The 22,965-nt window shown below is 38.2% G+C and overlaps 1 protein-coding gene across 7 annotated transcripts in view; it reads left to right on the top strand.

Annotated features, from left to right (window-relative positions):
* stpg2 (sperm-tail PG-rich repeat containing 2) overlaps positions 1-21,533 on the top strand; it is a 65,046-nt gene extending 43,513 nt beyond the window's left edge. For 6 of the 7 annotated variants that reach the window (XM_082554825.1, XM_082554827.1, XM_082554826.1 and 3 more), the window contains 4 exons: positions 8,365-8,530; positions 10,576-10,691; positions 20,453-20,653; positions 21,266-21,533. In XM_082554825.1, coding sequence (XP_082410951.1) covers positions 8,365-8,530; positions 10,576-10,691; positions 20,453-20,620 — 450 coding nt within the window. In that variant the 3' untranslated portion in view covers positions 20,621-20,653; positions 21,266-21,533. Of the gene's footprint in view, positions 1-8,364; positions 8,531-10,575; positions 10,692-20,452; positions 20,654-21,265 lie in introns of those variants that run through there. The other variant, XM_082554828.1, reaches the window with a different exon arrangement.
* The last annotated feature ends 1,432 nt before the right edge of the window (positions 21,534-22,965 follow it).

The raw sequence follows: 22,965 nt of genomic DNA, 5'->3' as shown, positions 1-22,965 counted from the left end.
GAATTATCTAAAAAAGCTTTCACATGTGAAAGTGTGCCAGACAGTTGGCAAATTAGTGTTAATGATAGCTATACATGTGTATACTTTTGCTAGGAGTGTGTTGGAAATTTGGTAATTGAGTGTTGTGCAGTGAATTGTGCCTACAGTTGTGCAAAGTGTGTGTTACAAAATTGCAAACTGAGTGCAAAGCAGTTTTTGTGCTTTTAGTTTTGCAAACTCAGTGAGTGGTTTTGCTATAAGTCTGAATAGTTTTAGAGATTGTGCTACAGGAATCACAGTTAGGGTTTAAGCATTCAGAAAAAACTGTAACATCCACCAGTCTGCCGTCTGCTTTCTGGTGAGGAAAGTCTTTAATAAAGTAGGTAATGATTCCTTTCACGTGTCCACTGTTTCTTTCAAATCAGTTGCTTAGAGTGAGTCAAATAAGAAATATTGTCAGCTAGCAGCATTAATACAAAGCCAGATGTAAAATGCTGCGATTTTGATAAATGAAGCCTTTCAGATGCATCTTTTCTTTCTAGCGTCAGGACGATGCTCTGTCAAATCTTATTTGTATCGACCTGCTTTTGAAAGTAGCGAGAGATTGGGTCCCATTTGTATTTATTTATTTGAGAATAATGGAATCGTCAGCAGATACCTGCAGACCTGTGACACTGCCCAGAATAGAGATCAGTATTTAAACAAATTAAAAACTTATTTTCCACGTATAGATTGGATTAGGAGAAGTGAGATGTAGCAGGCCTGGTTCTTTAATTTGATCTTGTCTTTGTCTATTAAGAGGACTGCATTTCACTTATGCCACCAGTTTTCTCAGCTTGAGTTGTTTGTTCTAATCTTTACAGATTTCTTTTTGCTTGTATACCATTTATCTTTTGGTTTGACCATCTCTAGATATTTTTCTCCCCTCGCATTACCTTTTTTTCTCTGACGGTTAATCGGTTTCTCGATGTTTCTCTCTCTTTGTCTCACTCTTCGAGTTGATGAAGGAGACGCATGTGTTAAGCAGCTGTGTCCACTCTGTGTATGTGCATGCCTATGTACACGTGTATTTCTCTGTCCAAAGTATGGGCACCAGCTGTGGCCAGCAGCTGTGTGTTTAGTGCCTTTTTTTTGAGTGCGTGTGTGTGTGCGCTGCCATATGCAGGTGTGGGCATGTATCCGTTTTATGCAGCAGCTGTGTGTTTTGTGTGTATTTGGCTATGGACAGCTGTTTAGTAGGAGGTGATGATTTTAGGAGCCAAGTGCACTGTCATCTAGGCAGGCGGCCAGGGGACAGCAGGAAAAGTAAAGCCCAGTAAGGTGTAAGGCCTGGCGTGGGTGTTATACTCAATTGGGCACTTCTGGAACACTGCTGGATCTATCATAGATCATCAAGGCCCCAGCTGTGGGTGTCAGACTTTATACAGGATTATTAACCTGCCCCACTCTATAGATTGGTCTGTGATTGCTGCATAAATCAGTCAGAAGGAGTCACTTAAAGGGAACTTATTATGCTCACATTTTGAGCTTCAGATTTGTATTCTTGGACACCACTAGAAGAACTTTGTTGGGTTTTACTCAGCCTTGGTGCAGAGCGTCAGTTCATCCTTTGTCTGAAACAAGTTACATCCATTAATTTGCTTCAGCCCTGGGTGGTTGGTGGATTCAAACCCAGGACTTTTAAGCTCTGAGGCAACAATACAGTTCTAACCACTGTACCACCGTTCTGCCCCTGATGTTACTGAAGCCAATTCCTCCCTCCATTCATAAAAGCATTCTTTTTAATCAATGAGGTGATTATATTTCTTCCAAATGACATTATAAAACACTGTCGGAAGCTGTCTGAAGCCTGAGCTTTGGCCTACAAGGATTACAGGCAATATTTAATATGAGCATCCCTGATTATAACAGTAAATGTGACTGAAAAAAAGAAAAGTGTGTTAGGTCTCGGTTCACTGTGGTTCATCAAGACAGAAATGTAAAACTTCCATACAATTGTTCCTCAGAATCCAACCAGCTATGGATGTGTACATTTAAGTTTGTTAAAGCAGGAAGTTGAGCACTTTTGCAAAAGAATGAGTGATGGAGACCGAGCTAGCAAAAATCAGCACAAAAAGAAACTCAAGAAAGAGAAAGGCAAGGCAATAAGGTAATAGTAAATATGCAAGGAAAGACAAGGATAAAAATAAATTAAGGAGAAAGCAAGATTACAAGACTACAAAACACAGCAGAAAACTGTAGCTGTCAGCAAATTGTTAGAATAACTGCTGCCCATAAAGTGTGAGTAGGAAGCAAATGGGACCCATATGGTTTCCTTCTGTCACTGCATCTATATTGAAGACCTGTCTAAAACCTCATTAAGGCCTTACGACACCAACCATACCTCCACTACTAAAATCAGACAGATGGTTATCAGGCTCTGTGATGAGACACCAGCTGTGCCTATGACACACTGATAGACAGTGCTTTCTGGGTGTTCTCCTTTCATTTAAATGTCATCACTCCATTTTGTTACACAAAGCAAAACAACACACACAAAAGAAAATAAAACAAATGCTGCTGATTAAACAAAAAAATGGTGCAGTGCTTGTCATATAAACAAATTATATTATTGTGTCTATAGATTTACAATCCATTAATTTATTTTTCTTCTAATTCAACCAGTAACACCCTTTATATAGCAGCTGGGTGAACCACACAATCTCCCACTGTTTTTTCTTTGCTGAAGGAAAATTCTTTGCTAGAATTATTTAGTATTTAGGCCAACAGTACTCTTGTTGGGTGTTGATCACAGCCCCAGATGTCTAAGCACTTTTGAAAAGTAAGTAGAGTGTTGCATGGACTTAACTGTCTTAATTGCCTACACTTGAGAGCAAATTAAACAGAGAATTTAAGGATTCGAAAGTCTTTGCACTGGAAACAGGTAATATTATTCCGAAGACACATGCAGACTGTGTATGTATATATATATATATGTATATATATATATATATATATATATACATACGTACATACATACACACACATCTATCTATCTATCTATCTATCTATCTATCTATCTATCTATCTATCTATCTATCTATCTATCTATCTATCTATCCATCCATCCATCTATCTATATATACATACACATACATACATATATGCAAGAGAGAGGTAGAAAGTCAAAATATATTATATCCAGCATGGAAGTACAGTCTGAAAGTCTGAAAATAGCATTCCACTCTGAAAAGAAGAGTGAAAGGCTTTAAGAGTAATGAGATGATGAAGAATGGGATGTACCCACACACACACACACACACACACACACACACACACACACACACACACACACACACACACACACACACACACACACACGTGGATGTGCACATGGACAGAGACACACATACACCTCATATGTTATGCCTGACCATTATTCAAAGCTGTCACTGCGCGTACCGCCAGATCATTAATACAGCCACTGTCAAGTGTGCTTGAGTCATTAGTATGAGAGGAGATGGTGCGGAAGAAAGGCTATACTGTAAAAAGATAATATGAAACATCTCACTTTGTGTTTGGATTTAGCCATGGTGAAACTCTTCTAAAGCTGTGAATGACGATGCGTGAGAATACTAAAGGATAGTATTCTGGCTGTTCTTGTAGAAATGATACTTTACGTATGTGCATGAAAAAGTAAAAAATAACCAACATTTATACATATACATGTATATGATGGCTGAAATTGTAAAAATTTTGAATAAAATAGTTAGAAATAACCATAATAAACATAAAATTTTGTACAAGGAAAAATTGTTCCCACAACTTCATTTTTCTTGATCAAGGTAACAGTTCTGAGAGGTGTGCTCCAAACATTTTTCATGAATAACCCGAATGCTCCACAGAGACCCTCACTATAATGTGAAATTGTGCAGCAGCCCTCTTGAGAACAGATTTGTTTTCTTCAAATAGCACCAGCCACTTGACACAGCAATGTGAGGTCTAACAACTGATGTGGAGATGCACACATATTCAGTTTTTGTAGTTTTTTTTTTAATCCTTCAGTGAGAGCATGCATTAGAAAAATACCATTAATTAATATCTTATTAATACTTATAGTTATATTCTGTTAATTTCTGATAGACTTGCATTATAAAAATACCAACATAAAAATATTTAATTTATGTTGTTCTGTACCATTGGCTGTCACAAACATGTATCTAGCATCTACTGTATTTATTCACTCAGTCACTTTCAGACAGACAAGGGCAATGTGACAGAATCATTAAGAAAAGTGTGTCTGTGTGTGTGTGTGTGTGTGTAGAAGGCAAGTATCGAGCTGTCTAAATGTCAAGGGTGTGTAATTAAAGTCAACCTGAGTGCTGTCAATAGTTGATGACTACTACTGGGAACATGGTTTGTTCCATATTCCGGTATAATTATAGACCATAGGGCTCCACAGATGTGCCTACAGGTGTCAGTTGTATTAAATCAACTATGACACCAACCAAACCAGGCAAACTACAGGAGACTGTGTCACTGTTTTCTTCACCTTCTTTCAATTTCAGTTTTACATTTACATAGAAATGATTTTTTTCTATGTGCATCTTCAAATTGAATGTTTCCATGTTTTGTGTACGGTTATATTGTTGTACACATGTTGTGCTTGCCACCTTGTCCCCCTGCTGTGTCTATAATGAAAAGCTAAATGGCCGCAGTTAAAAGTGATTAAAGATGGACGGCTCACTAGGAGGAGAGGGAGAATGCAGCAGTTGGGAAATGACAGCGTGAGGTAAATGACAGCCTTCCTATGTTTAGGATAAGTGGATAGTGCCGCTATATTCAGCATTCAGCATCAATTATTCAGAGACCCACTGACAAATCCCCAGTAACTGAGGTTCCTCTGCAGCAGTCGAAGTGCGAGTTTCACCCGCGATTCACCCATTCTCCATTTCAGATTTAAAATTCTATCACTGGTATCACCAAGGGTACCTCTGTGAATTAGCTATGTATTAATATTTATTATAAACACTAAGGTTATAATAATCTGATATGTAGTCTATGTGCAAGAAATTACTTGTGACATGTTGGAGTTGCAATCTGTTTCTGACATTGCTTTTTGTAGGAGTGTAGTATCTACAAACTTTCAGTGTATGTGCACATTTAGGTTGATTTGGTTGGTACAACAGATAGATTTCATGCAGTTTCATGTCCTGGTTAAATATGGGCTCAAAATGTGGTCATAAATATTTTGTACTTGTAAAAAAGATTTGTATGTGTAAAAAAGATTTGTGTGTGCGTAAAAAAGATTTGTATGTGTAAAAAGAATTTGTGTGTGCGTAAAAAAGATTTGTATGTGTAAAAAAGATTTGTATGTGTAAAAAGAATTTGTGTGTGCGTAAAAAAGATTTGTATGTGTAAAAAAGATTTGTGTGTGGACTTAGAAAAAAAACCCCTGCAAGTTACAAGTACGGATTTTTGACCCTATTTTTCTACCCTTCATCTGATTGGTCAATGTCATGTCAATCACACATGTAACAATCCAATCAGAGAACAGATGGGTTAGGCTGTCAGAGGGGCGCTTTTTTGAACTGCAGGTCCTTGAAGGGTGATACCGTTTGAAGCTGGAGGATCGCTATATAAATATCCGATAGCAGCTAGGTCCCCTAACTTTCAGTAGCTGTTGAAAGGAAAAAGTTGTGGTATATCAGTGGTTAGAAATAACATTATTACTTTAGGATTAGTTTAACACAAAGTCAGGGCTGACCCAGGACCATTGCTGTGAGTGACAGTGCGCAGCATAAAAGTCCTTTCACATCGGATGCAGGATACGCTGCTAATGCTAACTGCTAACTAAAAGCAAAGGATCCAGAATTTGTTACGCTGGCTGCTGGGCTCTGTGGGTTTTTGCAGCTGCTCTACCTGTACTAGATGCACCTGCTCCTTGTCTTTTCTATCTCTGACTTTATGTCCTCTACAAGAGTTTGTTTTTTTTGCTAGTTCTTCAAATGTTCAATAAAAACATGTATGCTAATTCATAACGAAGAAAGCTTTGTAATGAAGACTGTCATTTCCAAAACACTGCCCGCCCCCACCCCGCGGTCCGCAGCGCTGTTGAAAAGGCTGTGGAAGTCCCTGTATTAAACACGTAGACCTGTGACATAAAAATCACCAAACTCGGACGACCACAGACTGTTTTCCTTCGTGGTGATGAAGGAAAACGCTGGGTTGGCATGTAAAAGGGCATTTATTCCCTTCAAAGACCTGCAGTTCAAAAAAAGCGCCCCTCGACAGCCAAACCCATCTGTTCTCTGATTGGATTGTTACATTTGTGATTGACATGACATTGACCAATCAGATGAAGGGAAGAAAAATAGGGTCAAAAATCCATACTTGTAACTTGCAGGTTTTTTTTTTCTAAGTCCACACACAAATCTTTTTTACGCACACACAAATCTTTTTTACACACACAAATCTTTTTTACGCACACACAAATCTTTTTTACACATACAAATCTTTTTTACGCACACGCAAATTCTTTTTACACATACAAATCTTTTTTACGCACACACAAATCTTTTTTACACATACAAATCTTTTTTACAAGTACAAAATATTTATGACCACATTTTGAGCCCATAGTTAAAGACACTTATAGTCACAGTTTTGAAGATAGATGTGATCACATATGAGGCCCACATATCAGCACACATACATACATACAATGCTCTGTCATCATAGTTAACTATTACTAGTTGGCGTTGTTGTCAGCTGCCAGTTTAACATTAGTTTAACTCCTCTTGTTGGTGCTAGCAGTGCTCCCTTTAGTGAGCAGATTGCCTGGGGTGTGCTAATTTAACTAATTTAATTTCTCAGGGGTGCAGCTTGTTTTGCACAACAACGTTCCTGAAAGGTATCCCGGAGCTAACGTTTGAGGAGAAAGTTCTTTAAAGCTGTGCAGTTCATAATACACTCAGAGGTGACAAGGGTAAAAAAAAAGAAACACCTGTCCCTGTTTTCAGATATCCGAGTTCACCTCGACATGGAGCCAACCCCTGTCTATTTGCATCACTGTGCACAGCTATGAATTATCTTTGGATCTGAACAATGCGGAAAATAGCGGCTTGCTTAATCCACCACCTGTGGAGCCGTCAATGTCAGTGTCTTATCTAGTCTTGTCCGGCAACCATGGTGTGGGTTGCCTTCGCAGCTCTTCTGTCTAACCTCTGCAAATTTTCTACAAATTTTCTAATTTTCTCCTTCTCAGCTGGACCAAATTTACTGGCTCAGGCAGGTACTGCCCCTGCCGCGAACTCTGTGACCATGAACTCCAAACATATCGGGGCATCTTAGCCTGCCTGGTTGATTGGGCTGCAGAAAGCAGTTGGCAATTTAGCTGCTGGTCATTCTGTCACACATTCAAACTCTGAGTTTCTCTCTAAACTTTTTTTTTTCCACAAAAAAGCGTGCAAACTCTGAATCAGCAGATCTCATTTTTCAGGCTCGAAATATTCTCAGTTTCCAGCTGTGCATGTCTGTCAGAGCACAGGGTGGCTTTGCTGAATTTCACTTTGTACGCCAACTCCATTTTCACACCGTTTTACAATTACGGGACATGATGGCATTTATGATTGCCATTGTGCCATTCAGGCTTTTAAAGATGATGTCTGTGTGCATCACGTCACTTCCGAAGTAGACTTGCGATAACCGTTAGGTACTTGAAGGGAGCCTGAGTTGTGTGCTACACTAGGGCCCCTCAACAGGGGCCCACCTTTTCCCAAGGTGATGTCCTCAGACGCCTCCCTGGGGGGGAATATGTGCGGTCACACAGGTATCGCAGTTCAAACTGCACACTATCCGCCTAAAAACCAGTAGCCATATTAAACATAACTGTAAATCTTATGCAGATATTTCATTCTTCACAAACATGTGTTGACAAATTTGACCAAAATGACAAACACTACAACTGAAGACACTGTGCATGTGTTTATCATTATTGGTGCATTTTTCTTTTAAGCAACTTGTTTTGTAAGTTCACAATATTGTTTGAGTTTGTTAAATTGTTCAGTTTTTTAAATTCTAGTTTGCATTTTGACATCAATTAACTAAAGTAGTTTTTCACTGCTTGTTTTATTTCTAGATAAAAACAATAGCCCCGACGAAGATGATTTGACACTGTTTGGATTACCTTGCATTTGCACGCCAATATTCATGCATACATGAGTGACACTATAATAAATGGGATCATGTGAGTGTGTTCTAATAACAGATGGCTGACCTTGCAGCTGTGAAATGTTAAAAGTGGAAACTGCACATTTGTGCATTTCATTTTGTTGCATAAATGTTAGTGTCAGTTTTTTCTAATATATCATTACTCTCCTATGCTCTGCTTTTCTCTTCTTGTAGGATTCCCCTGCACCCAGCAGATACAATGTGAGTCAGACATTTGAGAAGGTTAATGGCCACTCTTACTTAGAACCCCGAAGTGAAGACGCTAAGAAACGGCAAAGCTGCTTCCTGTCTGCTGCACCGAGAAATGATTTCTTCCTACACAGTAACTCCAGCGTGCCAGGTGTAGCACTCGATTTTATGTTTGGTCTGTCAATCAAAATAATGCATTTCCCTGCCCCATACCATAACCCTTACTTCCACAGCTGAATGCCTAACTGAATACCTAAACACTAAACAAAGCGTTAAACCCAATTTTAAGTGTTAGCTTTGTTGCGTCCAGCATTTTGGTCTTCTATGTTGTTGGGCTCCACAGGTTCAGTGGCCCCCCTCAAAACACATTATAATAAAGACCCACAAGGACATTATGTAAAGAGAAACGGCTTGGTCTATGTGTGGGTCGGTCCTTCCTTTCTTTTCAGAGCTAAATATTCACAAACTGTACTGTGCCTCCCTTTGCTATCATACAGTCCAATTAGTTTCATCTCTATGGGCCTCAAACCTAATATTTACCTGAGTTACACCCCCATTGAAAAATGTTGTTAGAAAATTGATAGATTCATGACTTACTTGGATAATTTATGACTAGCCCCCTTTCACCAAGGGACTCAACCCAGGAGAAACCTCAAACCGTTTAACCAAAATTCAATTTGCATATAAATAGATTTGAACTGTTTGCAGAATTGTTTCTGCTTAGAACGCAAACACGCACACACTTATACATCTCCACCCTGAAGCACTTATGTGGACACGCGTATATGGACACTTAACGTGAACTTAGAGACACACAATAAGCACACTGATATGCACATGCTTTTTTTCCCCCCCATAGTTGAATTTGCATTTATGAATAGGTCTATAATATATGGAACATTATATTACTTATCATGCTGGGTCTAACGTGATCATATTTCTGATAATGGTAGGACCGAGCGTTTAGCTATGCATTATTTCTGAGCAAAAATTAATGACTGTGGTGCTCATAATGATCTGTGACATTAGCAGTTGCTCAAGGTGTTTTTAACCATGTGTGTAGTCATAAGTTGATTGCATTTAGCCACTGGGGCTGAATAGCACCTACTGTTGTCTTACTTTAAAGCTGTTAGACCAATGATGAATTCTTTATATATTTTATGTCCCCTCATCACAATTCTAAATGCAGTGAATATAATATCTTGCCCAGGGGTCCATTAAACCATTTAAAAATCAATTGTAAAAGTTCTTATCATAACTCCTTAAAAGTTGGGTGTTAGCATTATTCTTGTAACCTTAGCTTTGAAGTTTTATTGGATTGTGTCCATCCTCTGTCCATCCTCTGATTCACATCAGAGTCCAGTATTATGCAGGTATATCATTTTCCAGAGATTACAAAAAACAATTACAATTCTTATCTGCCACAGCTTTGCTGTAGACCTTTTATCCAGAGAGTCACATGGCAGTTACTTCTTTTAGTTTTAATTGTGCTAAAACTTGTATAGAATTTGATAATCAACAGAAATATAGATTTGTACTAACAATTTAAGATTATGATGGGATTTTTTTGGCTCAGATCTTATGATTGCTTAGCCTGAAAGTGATAGTATGTGGCCAGGTTATTATAGTTAACTAAAACTAAATGAAAAACTAAAGGTGAAAAAAGATTTAGTTAACTAAAATTAAATTTAAATCTAGACTTTTAGAAAGAATTTAAACTAACTGAAATGATTTTTTGAACTTGGAACACTAATGAAAATAAAATAAACATATTGTATTTGTTAGTTTGGTAAAAATGTTATCCCACTTTGCCTTATGAGGCTTTCATAGAAATATTTCTTGAGACTTTAGATTTCCACAAGACTGTGAGTGAGCTGTTTTGAAAAGGTTCTGTGTTTTTATTGTAATACTTGTAGTGATTTTGCTAAATGTTGCCTCTGACACATGCCTGTCATACAATAATAATTAATAAAGATTAGAACTAAGACGAAAACTAATAGAAACTAGACTAAAAATAAACATTTTCAAACAATGAAAAGGAAACTAACTATAACTACAATCAAATTAAAACCAAAACGTAAAAAATAAATAAAAATAAAAACTAATCAGGAAATACAAAACTATACTAAGTCCGGTAAGGTAAAAAGAATGTTCTTTGTATGTTTACTGGCTTTTAAGTGTGTTTGTGTTCATCAGGCCCCGGCCAGTACAACCCAAGTGTAAAATCTGCTCCAAAGTTGGCACTGATGTCCTCCAGAGAAGATCGATTCAAAGTTCCCAAGAACATCAGCCCAGGACCTGACACTTATTGGGTAACAGTACAAAAAGATCTATTGTAAAACATCCTCACTTTGTACCATACTCCCAGTGCGCTTGACTGAACTAAAGTGCATTTATGTCCACAATTTGATGCAGTTTGTACAGTTTTGCCTCTGTATACCCCCACAGTGGATTTACAATCAAACAATTATATGACTGACGTTCAAGGGTTTAACAAAGTTACATTACAGACATTTTATACACATTATACATTTTATGAATTCATGAAGGCATCTCTTGATTGTAGACTTTGACAGTGATACTCTTATCTCCTTAACAGTGTTCTTGACTTGTTCCGGGTGTTGTAAAGTTGTTTTTCTTAACCCCGGAAATAACTCTGTCTTAATACACTTTATTTGTGTGGTATTTTGGGTCTTTTGGTGTTGCTGAGCTGCTAGGTGCACTCCTTTTGTACCAGACTGGTAATTTAGCCACGACTAAAGATTTTGCTCTCTCTGATAAGTTTATTTTGGTTTTTCCGCCTAACAATGGCATCTCTCACTAGCATGTCTTTGAAATACAAATTCCACAGTTGAATCAATTTCAAATATTCTATCTGCTTCATTTGTTATGAAATCATAAGTTAACCAGGCTCACCTTCTGAAACATTACAGACCTAAGTTTAAGTGTGCAGATGCATGCTGAGTTTTTAGCATATATGGACACAGCGGTTGCTCTTTGTGTGTGTCGTGTACACCTGAGATGTAATACCCAGAATGTCTGACACTACTTGAGTTGCAATCCCCGCAGAATCTATCACATTTCTCCCAGTGACCTTGAGCTGTGCGGAAGAAATTGATTGCTTAATAGAAAAAAGAAAAACAAATCCAAACTTCATTATCTTTCCTGGGCTGATGTGCTTTTTTGCACAGGGCAGGTTTTCAGTTTGTGGGAGACTTTATTCTTAATTGACCTACCTGGTTGAATTAAAGTGGGTAAAAATAGATGCCTTTTATTAAGTGTAATGTCGTTTAATGCAGCCACCACAGAGGACTGACAGAGACAAATGCACTTCATGACTGAAGCATAATGTAGCTGTAATGAAACTTAACCAGAGCATAATCTTTCTCTGCTTTGTTTTAGTGCATTTTAATAGAGATTACAGCTTTGGGTTTCCACTGATGGTGAATGTGTGTGAGTGAGAAGAAAGTGCTAATGTTGTTCGCCAGTCCCCGCTGATTTTGAATGGCGAACATCAAAGACAAAACCCGAGGTTTGATTCAAATCTCACTACACAGTTCATCATCATGTTCATGTCCATGGGTGCGATGTTATCACAGAGCTCTTTTTTTTCTCCGTCTGCCTGTGTCCCAGTCTGCCTGCTGCCTCTGTGTAGTTTTAGCTCTCAGCTTTCTACTGTCTTCTCTTCTGTAGTCTACAGTCTGTGTCTCTTCTCTCCCTGCTTTACCTGTTTTCTAGTTTTACCTGTATCTGTAATATGAAGACTTTTTCTCCAGAAGCTTTGCCCTTCAAAAGCATAGGGAAATTTGCCTCAAAAGGTGTTTCGAGACACTGACACGGACACAATTTTAGTTTAATTAACACCATCAAATTTTAGCACATTAGTAAAATGTGATAAATGTATCAGCACAGTAGTGGTGAGATGTCTCAGATAATTAAAGCAACATTGCAGGCTTAATTGAATATGACCGGCACTGGTGAAATTATCCACCTGACTGATATTGCCAATCAGGCAGCAAAACACAAATTAAAAGTAACTGGTAAATGCACACTGTGTAATGTGCCAGAAGAGCAGAAACGGCAATAGCAAGGGGAAGACTTGTTCCAAGTAAACAATGGATAACAAAGCGAGTGTAAACTTCAAAAGAATATACTTTGCACATGCTTGATGAAAAACGACGATCATTCCATGTTTGTCAGACCTCAGGGTAGTCACAGTGCATTTGATAAACAATACTTATTGTAGTCATACCTTTAGTTTGTTTATGATATAACACCACAGGGCTCAGTCAGGGTTCAGCACAGAGAGATAACCAATAGAGGCTCAACTCTACTTTTGTATTCTAATATATCAGATGTATCTCTAGAGTCTTCAGTCTGTTTTTCCTTTGTCTCCAGCATAATTAGAGTTTCTCCCCTCCTCTGTGCAGTTTACATCACAAGTTCAGCAAAGTATCTTTTTGTAAGTCAGTCTTGGCATGTGAGAATTTGTTTCCTCACAGGATTTCTAAACATGCACGTTTTCCCATAAGACTTTATACAAAGGTTTGATATGCATTAATGTGCTTTTTAAAAAAAAACAAAAAAAAACTTTTGCATGAAGAATTAGGTCAGACTCAGAGGCCTTGACAATAGATCAGTCATATTAGGGTTAAAATAGGATGGCAACCTCATTATGACTAGGTCTTGTTTTTTTGGGGTTTTTTTTTTTGCATTTGACAACCGATTACAAGCAATTGTGGTGGCCGCTTTTCACTGCAAGGAAATTGCACTGGCTGCCTGGTAGAAGGTGGCCAGTCTCCAAACAATTTTAGCCCAATTCAAATTGACTTCGGTTGCTCTCAGATGGGCAAAAGTTGTTAAATAATCGCCTTCTATTTTCAGTCTGAATGTTCAGACTGAATCAGTCTGCCCTGATGAGTGCGACTGCTAATTGGTTGTAAAGTTGTTGTTGTTTTTTTTTTGTGGGATGGTACAAACAAATTTGTCTGCATCTATAACTTTACTGCCTTGGGTTGCTGGTAGGGGTGGGTTTTGATTATCGATTTATCGATTAAAATAGATTCTGGCTTGGATAACGCGATATCGATTTTTAAATATAAATGTACTTTGCCCGAAATGCCAGAATATCAGGTTAAACCTCACAAAATTTCAATAACCACCATTCTGCACAAAGACGTAAACACAAAGCATGGACCTGCCGACAGATCAGAATCGTGAGATGTCGCCTTTCTCACCCGACGGCACAGACACGGTCGGGGCTGAAAGCTGACAGCTCGCTGATTCTGATGTTTCGGCGGGTCCGCGCTTTGTGTTTACGCCCTTTTTGCGCTAGATTCTGAAGCTGCGGGTTTTTATCTCTCTCCAAACAATATTGACCGAACCAGATGCAAAAGAAGATCCAAACTTCGCTTCACGTACATCGTCATGAATTCCCTCTGACTTTTGCTGTTTTGCTTCCACCACGATAAAATCACACTTCATGCACAGCTCTCTCTCTCTCTCTCTCTCTCTCTCTCTCTCTCTGTACTTCCAGAACAATTTCCCGTCTAAAAATCAGTTTTCTTCATTATTCGCTTGCTTGTTATGTATAAGTCTACCGTTGTTTAGAGCGCTGTTGGCCCCTGTTTTCCTTTTACTTACTTCCGAAAAGAAAACCTAATTTCTGCTGTTCAATAGGCTACTGACCAAATGTAAACTTTTTAAAATTATGCAAAATTGCAAAAGGCTTAGCTGTGTCTCTTAAAACCTCTGTAACTTTGCTCTGCTTCACTTCAGCAGCATCGGGTAATGTTCATGTGTTGATTAATGGTTTTCTTTCGTTTTTGATCTACTGCAGAATATTTTTAAGGTCATCTGCTATAAAATCCCAGGCCAGGAAAGTCGCCTTCATGCTTTTCTGTTTTATCCTCAGTTACTTTGACACAAAGGCATCTGCTGTGATGCTCACACCTTTGATAAAGTCTCGCAAGTGTCAGCTTTCCTTTTATAGAAATAAAAATATGGAAATGTACTGATACGTGATCAGAATTATAATATTTCTGACTGTCTGAGGCAAAATTTACCTGATTCAAATCGAATCGAATCAGATTGAATCGAATCGGGGATCAAATCGATTCAGGACCTTGTGAATCGAAATCGAATCGATTCTAGAAATCAGTGACGATACCCAGCCCTAGTTGTTGGCACTAGCTACGTTAACTGTGTGTAAATTCATACTATATAGTCATTTAGATGTTAGAGGTTGCATTGTTAAGATTATGTGCCTTTTCTTTTTGGTTGTTATGAGCTGATACATTTTCTACATTTATTTGTAAGTATCACACAAGACGGAGGACGCTGTAAATACACCTGTAGCTGTGGGAATTTCTACTGTAGCTAGTAAAACTGTTGAAAAATCTGATATGATCCTGCTCCCACCTCAACCTGTCCTATCTCCATCCTTTCTCCCCCAAGCGGTTGGGTGGTAAAAGTTGTATTGAACTGAGATCCACATCGAGTGTTTGTCTGCAGCTACTTTAACCATCACAGAGAGCTTTAAAGATGGTAGATAATTGTCTCAAAGTAAGAGTAAATTGGTTTTGCTAAACTTTGTAGCAGTGTAGTTACATGATTAGATCTTCAATATCAGCTAATAATGCTCTCTGTAGAAGTGAGCTGCAGATGAGTAAATTAGGCCCTAAGTTCTGCTCCACTGGCTTCCCAAGAGCTCCGACAGCATAATTTGTATCTTTCTTCTGTCCAAGTATATACTTCATTTGGGTGCACCAGTTTCTCATGAATGCCTCTGGAGGAGGCATGATAGGTCAGTTGGAATTTTTTTTGTAGGTGTAAATGACTTTCTCTTGCAATGTGTTAGAGGCTTCAAGAGGCTCAATCCCACCATAAGCAGCAGAAGAACATATGTTGCAAACCTGCCAGTCACTTCTAAGATGAGCTAATACAATTTGGTAAACTAGATTTGGCATTTCAGATTACTCATGATGCCTCTTACCAGAAGCACTGCACACTGTTTTGTAAGTACTTTTTTATTTTCAACCTTCATGTGATCTAAATAATTTTAGATGTCCATCTGGTATTCATACATATGTATAATGAAGTAAAGGCCCCATACAAGAACATAAAAAAAGATTTCATTCATGGGTTATAGACTGATTCTATTGCATTGTACATAATCATATGGCTCCATTTAGCTGGAGGAAGTCAAGTTCCTTTTTAATAGCGAAATGCAAGTTTAAGCTCGCTGCTCAGTAATTAGCTGTGTGACTGTGATTCTATATGACACCACGGGCCATGCAGCGTTAAATATAGTATGAAGTGGAGCAGAGAGGGAGATAAATAAGTGCTTGTAGAAGATGAGCAGGCAGAGTGTAGCATGGTAGTAATGAGAAGGAGGCAGGGGGGAGAGAGAGAAGGGGAAACGGCAGTAGAGGTGAGTTGGTGCTGAAAAGGTGGTGAAAATGCGTGGAGGAAGAGAAGCAGAGAGACAGAAAGCAGAAAATTGAGCTGCTGAAGAGGGTAGTTAAATTCAACAGCTGGAAATGTGTTCTGAGCGTCTGAAATCTGAAGCAGACTTTTCATGTAATGGAACAGTAGCTATTTCAGCATAAGTGTGCGCATGATCATTCGTCCATACATGTGCATAATGTCACAACGCTATCTACTTGAGCAGCATTTGTCCACTGTGAAGGTTCATTTAGAGTTTCCATTAAATGCACTATGTGAGGTACCTGCTTGAGCAGGCTTGATTACCTTTCTCACTCATACAGTAACACTGTTCTTAGTGGCTGAGCTTCATTTAACAGAGAGAAAAGTGTGGCTGGAATATGGAAATGTAAAACGATTCGGGGAACGGATGTTGAGCAGAAACAAATATTAATTAAATGCTGTACTCTTTAATGGTATATATATGCTAGATGAGTACAAAACACATAATGAGGCAAGAAAAGAAGAAACGTAAGTTTTTTCATTTGAAATAAAAAAGAAATAAGTGATAGTTTAATAATTAAAGAGTATATTTTTGACAATACTCTCAGCACTTTACTCTATTTCATGTGCTGCACAAAGCTCAGCAGACAGTGGTAACCCTTTAGATTTGAAATTTCAATATCACTCTGCTGTACAAGTATATATACTGTATGTATTTATTGGCACCCTTCATAAAAATCTACTATTACTCAGGCTCTTAGTCACTATGATTTAGAACATAAGGTTTTCTTGACGCAGTTGACATATTATGATATGCTTCTCAGTGTGATGCCTGCGGCTTGTAAGGGCTCTCACTGTGTGTGAGTTTTCATGTTCCTACTTTTAATTCTTGTTGACTTTGGAAAATGTGTGTTTTAAAAGAGCTGGAAACTACAGTACAGTTTAATTGACTGTTAATCTGTTGAATATACTTCACTGTGGGAGTTACAAATACATTTAAAAAGGAAGGTCCTTGCATGGCTTTAACCAGCTATGAAGTCTGGAGTTTTGGCAAGAAAAATAGCACGAATCAGTGTGTTACACACTAGATCTTTGTTGTCTTATTTTGTTTTTATTTATTTATTTAAGACTAAAGGGATTCTGTGAAGTTGTGGTTTATACACACAGCATTCATCTTCCATATTTTCATATATAGTGTTGCTCCTGCAAAAAAGAAGCAAGCTGTACAAAATAAAGTCCTTCATAGTTTTCAAAATACCTGGTTTTGCTGGCATGTACCTCTAGGACCTTCTCTAGCCTTTTCTGCTGGTCAGTGGAGCACAAGTGCTATGCCTTAAATAGAGAAAAATTGTTGAGCTCACAAACTTCTAAAGCCTGATTAGGGTCTTGGGTCCTTGTCTCCATATTTGTCTCACTCTTTGGCTGGATCAGAATCTATTTTGGTACCTGGCATTCATTTTGTTCTCAGTCTTGTAAAGTTTTCCTGAATAGATCTCGCAGGGTTGTTATGTACAGACCTTGTGGCTGTTCCATCTACACTTTGTGTCAAACTGACGGACGGACTCAAAAGGTGTATAATCTGTTCTTTGGCCGACTGAAGTACTGGTAAATACAAGCTGCTCATGAAAAGTAATTTGATTCTCTTGCGTCTCTTGTTTTGCTGGATTGTGGGTAGCAAATGCTTGCGTTCCTTCACTGTGTGTGGCAGGTGCTGTGTGTGTGTGTGTGTGTGTGTGTGTGTGTTATAGGGACGACTGTGCATCCTGCACTCCTTCGTCTGTGCTCATGGGCGCGGTTGAATATGTCTTCATACATACCAAGTAACATAATCACCACCACCAATTACCAACCTGCAATTTTCCCCTTTACCTTCTCCCCTCTTTGACCTACTCAAGCATCCCATAATCTCCCTCATCATTGCCATTCCAATGGTGTCGTCACTTCCAAGGGCTCTTCCCCTATCTCCTCGACCTACCCAGTAACCCCGAGGGTGACCTGGAGTTGAACCTGCAACCCTTTTCCCATTAGGATCAATACTGAGATCTGAGCCGTGCCGCCAGTGTTCTCAAATCCTGCTGCAGCACCTCTGGCATACTGATGTGTGCGTGTCTGTGTGTGCACGTACGTGCTCAGAGGTTATATGGAGGTAGTGGGGGGTGAGAGAGAGAGCGAGTGAGAGAGAGGGAGATAGAGCTTTGCAGAAAAGGCTCAGCAGTACCTGAGTAGGACAGCTGATGAAGTGTGTGAGTACATAGAGCATATATATGTGTGTATGTCTGTGGGTTTTTTGGGAGGTGATTTTAGGGGGCAGACTTTGAAGTGAACGTGGTGTTTTGTTTAGTTTTTTCCTCTGTAAGACTCCCCCTCCAGCATGGACTAACAGACTCAGTATTTGTAAGGGTTTTTGGAGTCATGTTTGTGATTTTAACCTTAATGACCCCTCGCTCTAAAAGCATATTGGAAATAATTAAGCTCTTCAGATAATTATTTAATTTTAAATTATTTGGGCTTTATATCATTGGATCTGTTACCAGTCTATGGTAGGACTGAACAAAATGTTTGACCATAATATAATATATGTTATTTAGTATAAATTTGAAGAAATTTAGTATAAATTTGCACACTTACTAATTTCTTAAGCTTCGTCAAGAAATTAGTAAGTGTGCAGACCATGTGTGTTAAAAGACAATACAAAACCTTTGTCAGCAGGATCATACACTGTGAGTGAATTCACTGAAGTTTATCTAGATTAAATCCCTAAATGTTAAGAACACTTCATTACTGCTGTTTTAAAGTCAAATGACAACCACCCATGAGTCCTGAATTTATTGCATTGGCCTCCAGTTATTCATTTATGCATTAATTGTTTTGGGGTTTATTTGGTTAATTTTCTATTTCTTCTCTTTCGCTTTTTAAAAATATACAGTAATGTGCAAAAGTCTTGAGCCTCATATCATTCTTTACGATTTTCTTTGGAAAGAGCCAGATTTTAAAGTGATCTTCAGCAATAACCTAGGCTTGAAGGTCTTTTTAAAGATTTTTTGACACTGGCTGCGTTTTCACTCATTTTTAGTTCAGTTCTGTGTTTTTTGAGAAGAATGTTTTTTTTCTCCTTTGTTAAGCCACTTAACACTGACCTATGAATCATTCAAGCATAAAAAGCCACCTAACTTAAGTGAACCAGTGGTGTGTCTACACATAACAGACAAACGTAGCAAAGAACCAATGTTAATTTATATCTTTTGGTACTTCGTTAATAGCGGCCTTTTGCAAAAACACATAGTTAGTTTCCATTTCTACCTAAAGAGGCATTAGCCAAATGGATAAAAGGACATATCTGAAAATGGTGTCAGTGTGAAAAGTGACAGACCTAAAAAACTATATATAGCAGACGAAAATTGCCTGAAAGAATCTGAAAAGAATCCAACAAAGACCTGACACAGGACCTGAGACATGCATCTTCACCACCAGTGTTAGTCAAGTTAGTTGAAAATAGTAATTAGTTACTAATTACTTCTCCGAGAAAGTAATCCAGTTACTTTACTGATTACTTATTTTCAAAAGTAATTAGTTACCGTATTACTTAGTTTCCTTTTAAAAAAAACACGATACACAACCTGAATACATAATAAAGCAATAGACCTTTCAGCCCAATTCTATTTTTTATGCATAATCCATCATATAAAATTTAATTAAATGAAAAAGTGTCATTTTAAATTTTTTTATTAGTTTTAATCTTTTAACTTTATGCACATTGCATCAAGCAGAAATTAAATTATATGCAACAGTCTTTGACATGAAGAAATTTGTTTAACATTTAAACCTATTTTCTGCATATTCCAGCACATAAAATAAAATTATATTTTGTGTTTACACTCACTCTTTCAAATAGATGCAAGTAAAACACAGCAAAAAAATAAATAAATAAAAACAAAGGTTCAGCAGCACCAAGTCCTGTCGCTCTCAAGTCTATTTTCACCTGTTTAGCAGGAGTGGGGCCGGTGGAAGTTTCCCCAGCCGAATTGGATGTGGTAGCCACAGCGCTCATGTCAGTGGGGGGATCCGGGGTTTTTTCTCTGAATTTCACATTCCTGTGGCAGCGTGCTCGCTGCTTGCTAAGATTTGAACTTAAATTTTTCACTGTAGAAAGAAGTTTTCTTCCCACGCAGAGTGTACAGCGGACGCTAATGTTTTTGTCACTTTTTACAGAATCCAACTTAAAGTAATGCAAGTACTTCCAACCTTTAAACGCTACATGGTCGTACTCTGTCCCGCACTATTATTCATTGTTGATCTACACACATCTGTTACTGCTCATTTTCATGAGACACTCTCACAAACAAAATCACAGTTTAGTAACGCAGGAACGAACCTGCTTACGGGAAAGTAACAGTAATCTAATTACTTTTTTTGCAAAAGTAATAGATAGATCAGGCTATGAGAATAATAGTGGCCATACCAAATATTGACTTTCATCAAGCTCATTAGAATTATACAAACGTTTTGCTTTATAACCTGTATTTCCAGGTATGCTTGCATATGTTCCAAGCAACATGTGAAGAAATGAGGGGTGGCCGAGAACACCCATTTAACTTTTCATCATCCTTCATTGTCCCTCATCTCTGTTTTGTTTATGTCTCTACAGTTGAGTCCAAGTATTATGAACACACTACTGAAGGGCACCTTCAACGCGACGCTCAACAACCCTCTGAGTCCCAGCTGCTCCCCCCGCGTGGCTGATGGGCCTTTAACAGCCCACAAGGCCATTAAAGCAAGCACACCCAACACCTTTATCGCCACCAGCAGTTCATAGAGTTCTTTGTGGGTCAGAGTTTAAAGATGAAAGGTTAGTGGGGGGAAAAGATCAGTCCTCAGGTCATTACATTTAAATTCATATTCTGAGAAAAGTTGAGTTTTCATGAATATTGATGTCATGTTCATTCTGTTTGAATATATAGCAGATAATAAGTGAGTAAAGTTACAGTTTAATAACTGAAAACAAGGTAAGTTTGTTCATGTAATAACAGAAATGTGCAATTACAATATGTATTGTAATTCAATATCAGGCTTTAGGAGGTTTTTAGACTAATTGTGAGAATGACAGTAATATTTTTATATGTTGTATGAGTGCATTTCATTATGCATTTGCCGTAGTTTTTACTCCCAGCCACTTTTTGAAAGCTTATGTCTGCAATCTGTCCAAGCTGTTTGTTTTACTGTGTGTGATATTTGTGTCTGAGTGTGTGTCTGAGCCCAGAATGGGCTATCAAATAACAGAGAAGTTCCCTAGAGCTGTTGTTCTGGTAATAGGTTTCAGTTTTTCAAGTGCTAGAAATTGCCCTCAGAGTAAATTACAGTTCATTTAAGCTAATTATAACAGCCAGTATCTTTTTAAACATCAAGTTTACAGTGCATAATGCTGACTGATTAACATATTTGTTTTTCCTTAATGTTTTAGGCAGCACTTTGGAAGAAGATGACTTTGCATTATTGTCACAGAGTGATACTGTATACCTACTAAGAACATTTCATCTGAAGTTGGCTGTTGTGGATTATTTCCCCCTGTATAAACCACTTTGTATATCAGTAACATTGATAAAGGCATTCATATGAATAATGCTTGAAATGATTTGTTAACTTGTTATTATTCCATAGGCCATGTTGTTGTCTTAAGTCAAGCATCGAAAGATCCAATCTGGCATAAATGAGTCAAATATTAAAAATGTTGTGAAGGTTTTGCTACAGTACTTTTTTTTCTTGTTATAGTTAATAACAGTAAAGCTGGATGAATGCTAGCACAGATCACAGCCCTGATGGGGCGTACACACAGGAAGAGACAAATGGCAATGTAGCAGCTAGAGAAACGCCAATAAAATCTAATGACTTGTGTAGATGACAGTCAATGCAACTGTTGGTGACCCTAAATGGGCGGGTCCTGAGTAAAACTAATCTGGACTTTGAGGCGAGTGATTGGAGCAATCAATGGGAGTGGAGGATACTGCTGACTGATGTACGGCGGTGTGGGAAATACACAAGAGAGTTGCCTACTAAACCAGAAGCTGACCCACAGTTAAAGTGCTTGGCAAGCAAACTGCTTCATATATGATTAATCTTTGAACTCACACATGATGCATCTTAAGGTCATGAGAAGCTACTCCTTAGTTAATGCCAGTAAACCAGCACATTTTTAGAATTCATATAAATTTGTTGCCACACATTAGTGCTTAACATGCATAAGTCATGAAGCAAGTATTATGTATATTTGCAATGACTGCCAAAGAAACAAGTGTGGAAGTCACATAGAAGTGTTGTATGTCCTCGCATTGATGCACACATACACATGCTGCACAACATATACATCTAAACCAACAGCAGCAGCCTGTAGAACTATATTCTCCTTGTAAAAACAACGCTACAGCTTATCTACTGTGGAATTACCTGGTGCTGTACACTCAGTTTTACTAATCATGCACAGAGCTGAGGTTTGACTGCGGTATGAAATATTAAGTGTACTCGCTGTTGGGCTTTGATATACCTAAAAGTGGAGACGGGCTGAAGAGTCGAGAAGAGGTTTTATAGTAAAGCTGTGTGGCACCGTGATGGGAAAAAAAAAAGAAAGAAATAGTTAACCTTAAAGAAATAGTTTGATGTTGCTGGAGAGCACTTATTTGCCGTTGTGCGTTTGCAGAGGGAATGGAAAGACTTTCATATGTCTGTGAAATATGGGGCTTCAGCTGACCGGCCACTTTTCACTCTGCTGGGAGTGTCTTCTGATTCAGACTGCTGAAATCTTCAGCAGCAGTCTGAGAATACTTTCTCAAATCAAGGATGTTTTTTTCACTCGACATGTTAGGAAATTCAAGCCTGCTCAAAAGTTCCTGACCTTGTGTAGGTAAGATGGGTGGATGTGATGAGGTGATAGAAGTTTGTGATGCTGGATGAACTACTTTTACTGGCAGTTACTACCGGAGAGTGTAGATTTATGTCTCTTACCTCCGCTGATTGCTCGGCATAAATCAGCTACTTATGGTTGTGTGAGTTCTTCCTCACTTTCAGACAAAGTTAACAACAACAAGTGTTTTAATAACCTGCTGTAGAAGCACAGGTGACACTTTGCGTGCACATCTTGTTGCCAGGATGCAGTTTGGCCATCTATTT

Source organism: Aulonocara stuartgranti (assembly GCF_965226115.1).
Source record: "Aulonocara stuartgranti genome assembly, chromosome: 12".
In the NCBI taxonomy this organism is placed as follows: domain Eukaryota; kingdom Metazoa; phylum Chordata; class Actinopteri; order Cichliformes; family Cichlidae; genus Aulonocara; species Aulonocara stuartgranti.
Note: the sequence above shows the minus strand (reverse complement) of the source record. Positions and strands in the feature narration are given on the sequence as shown.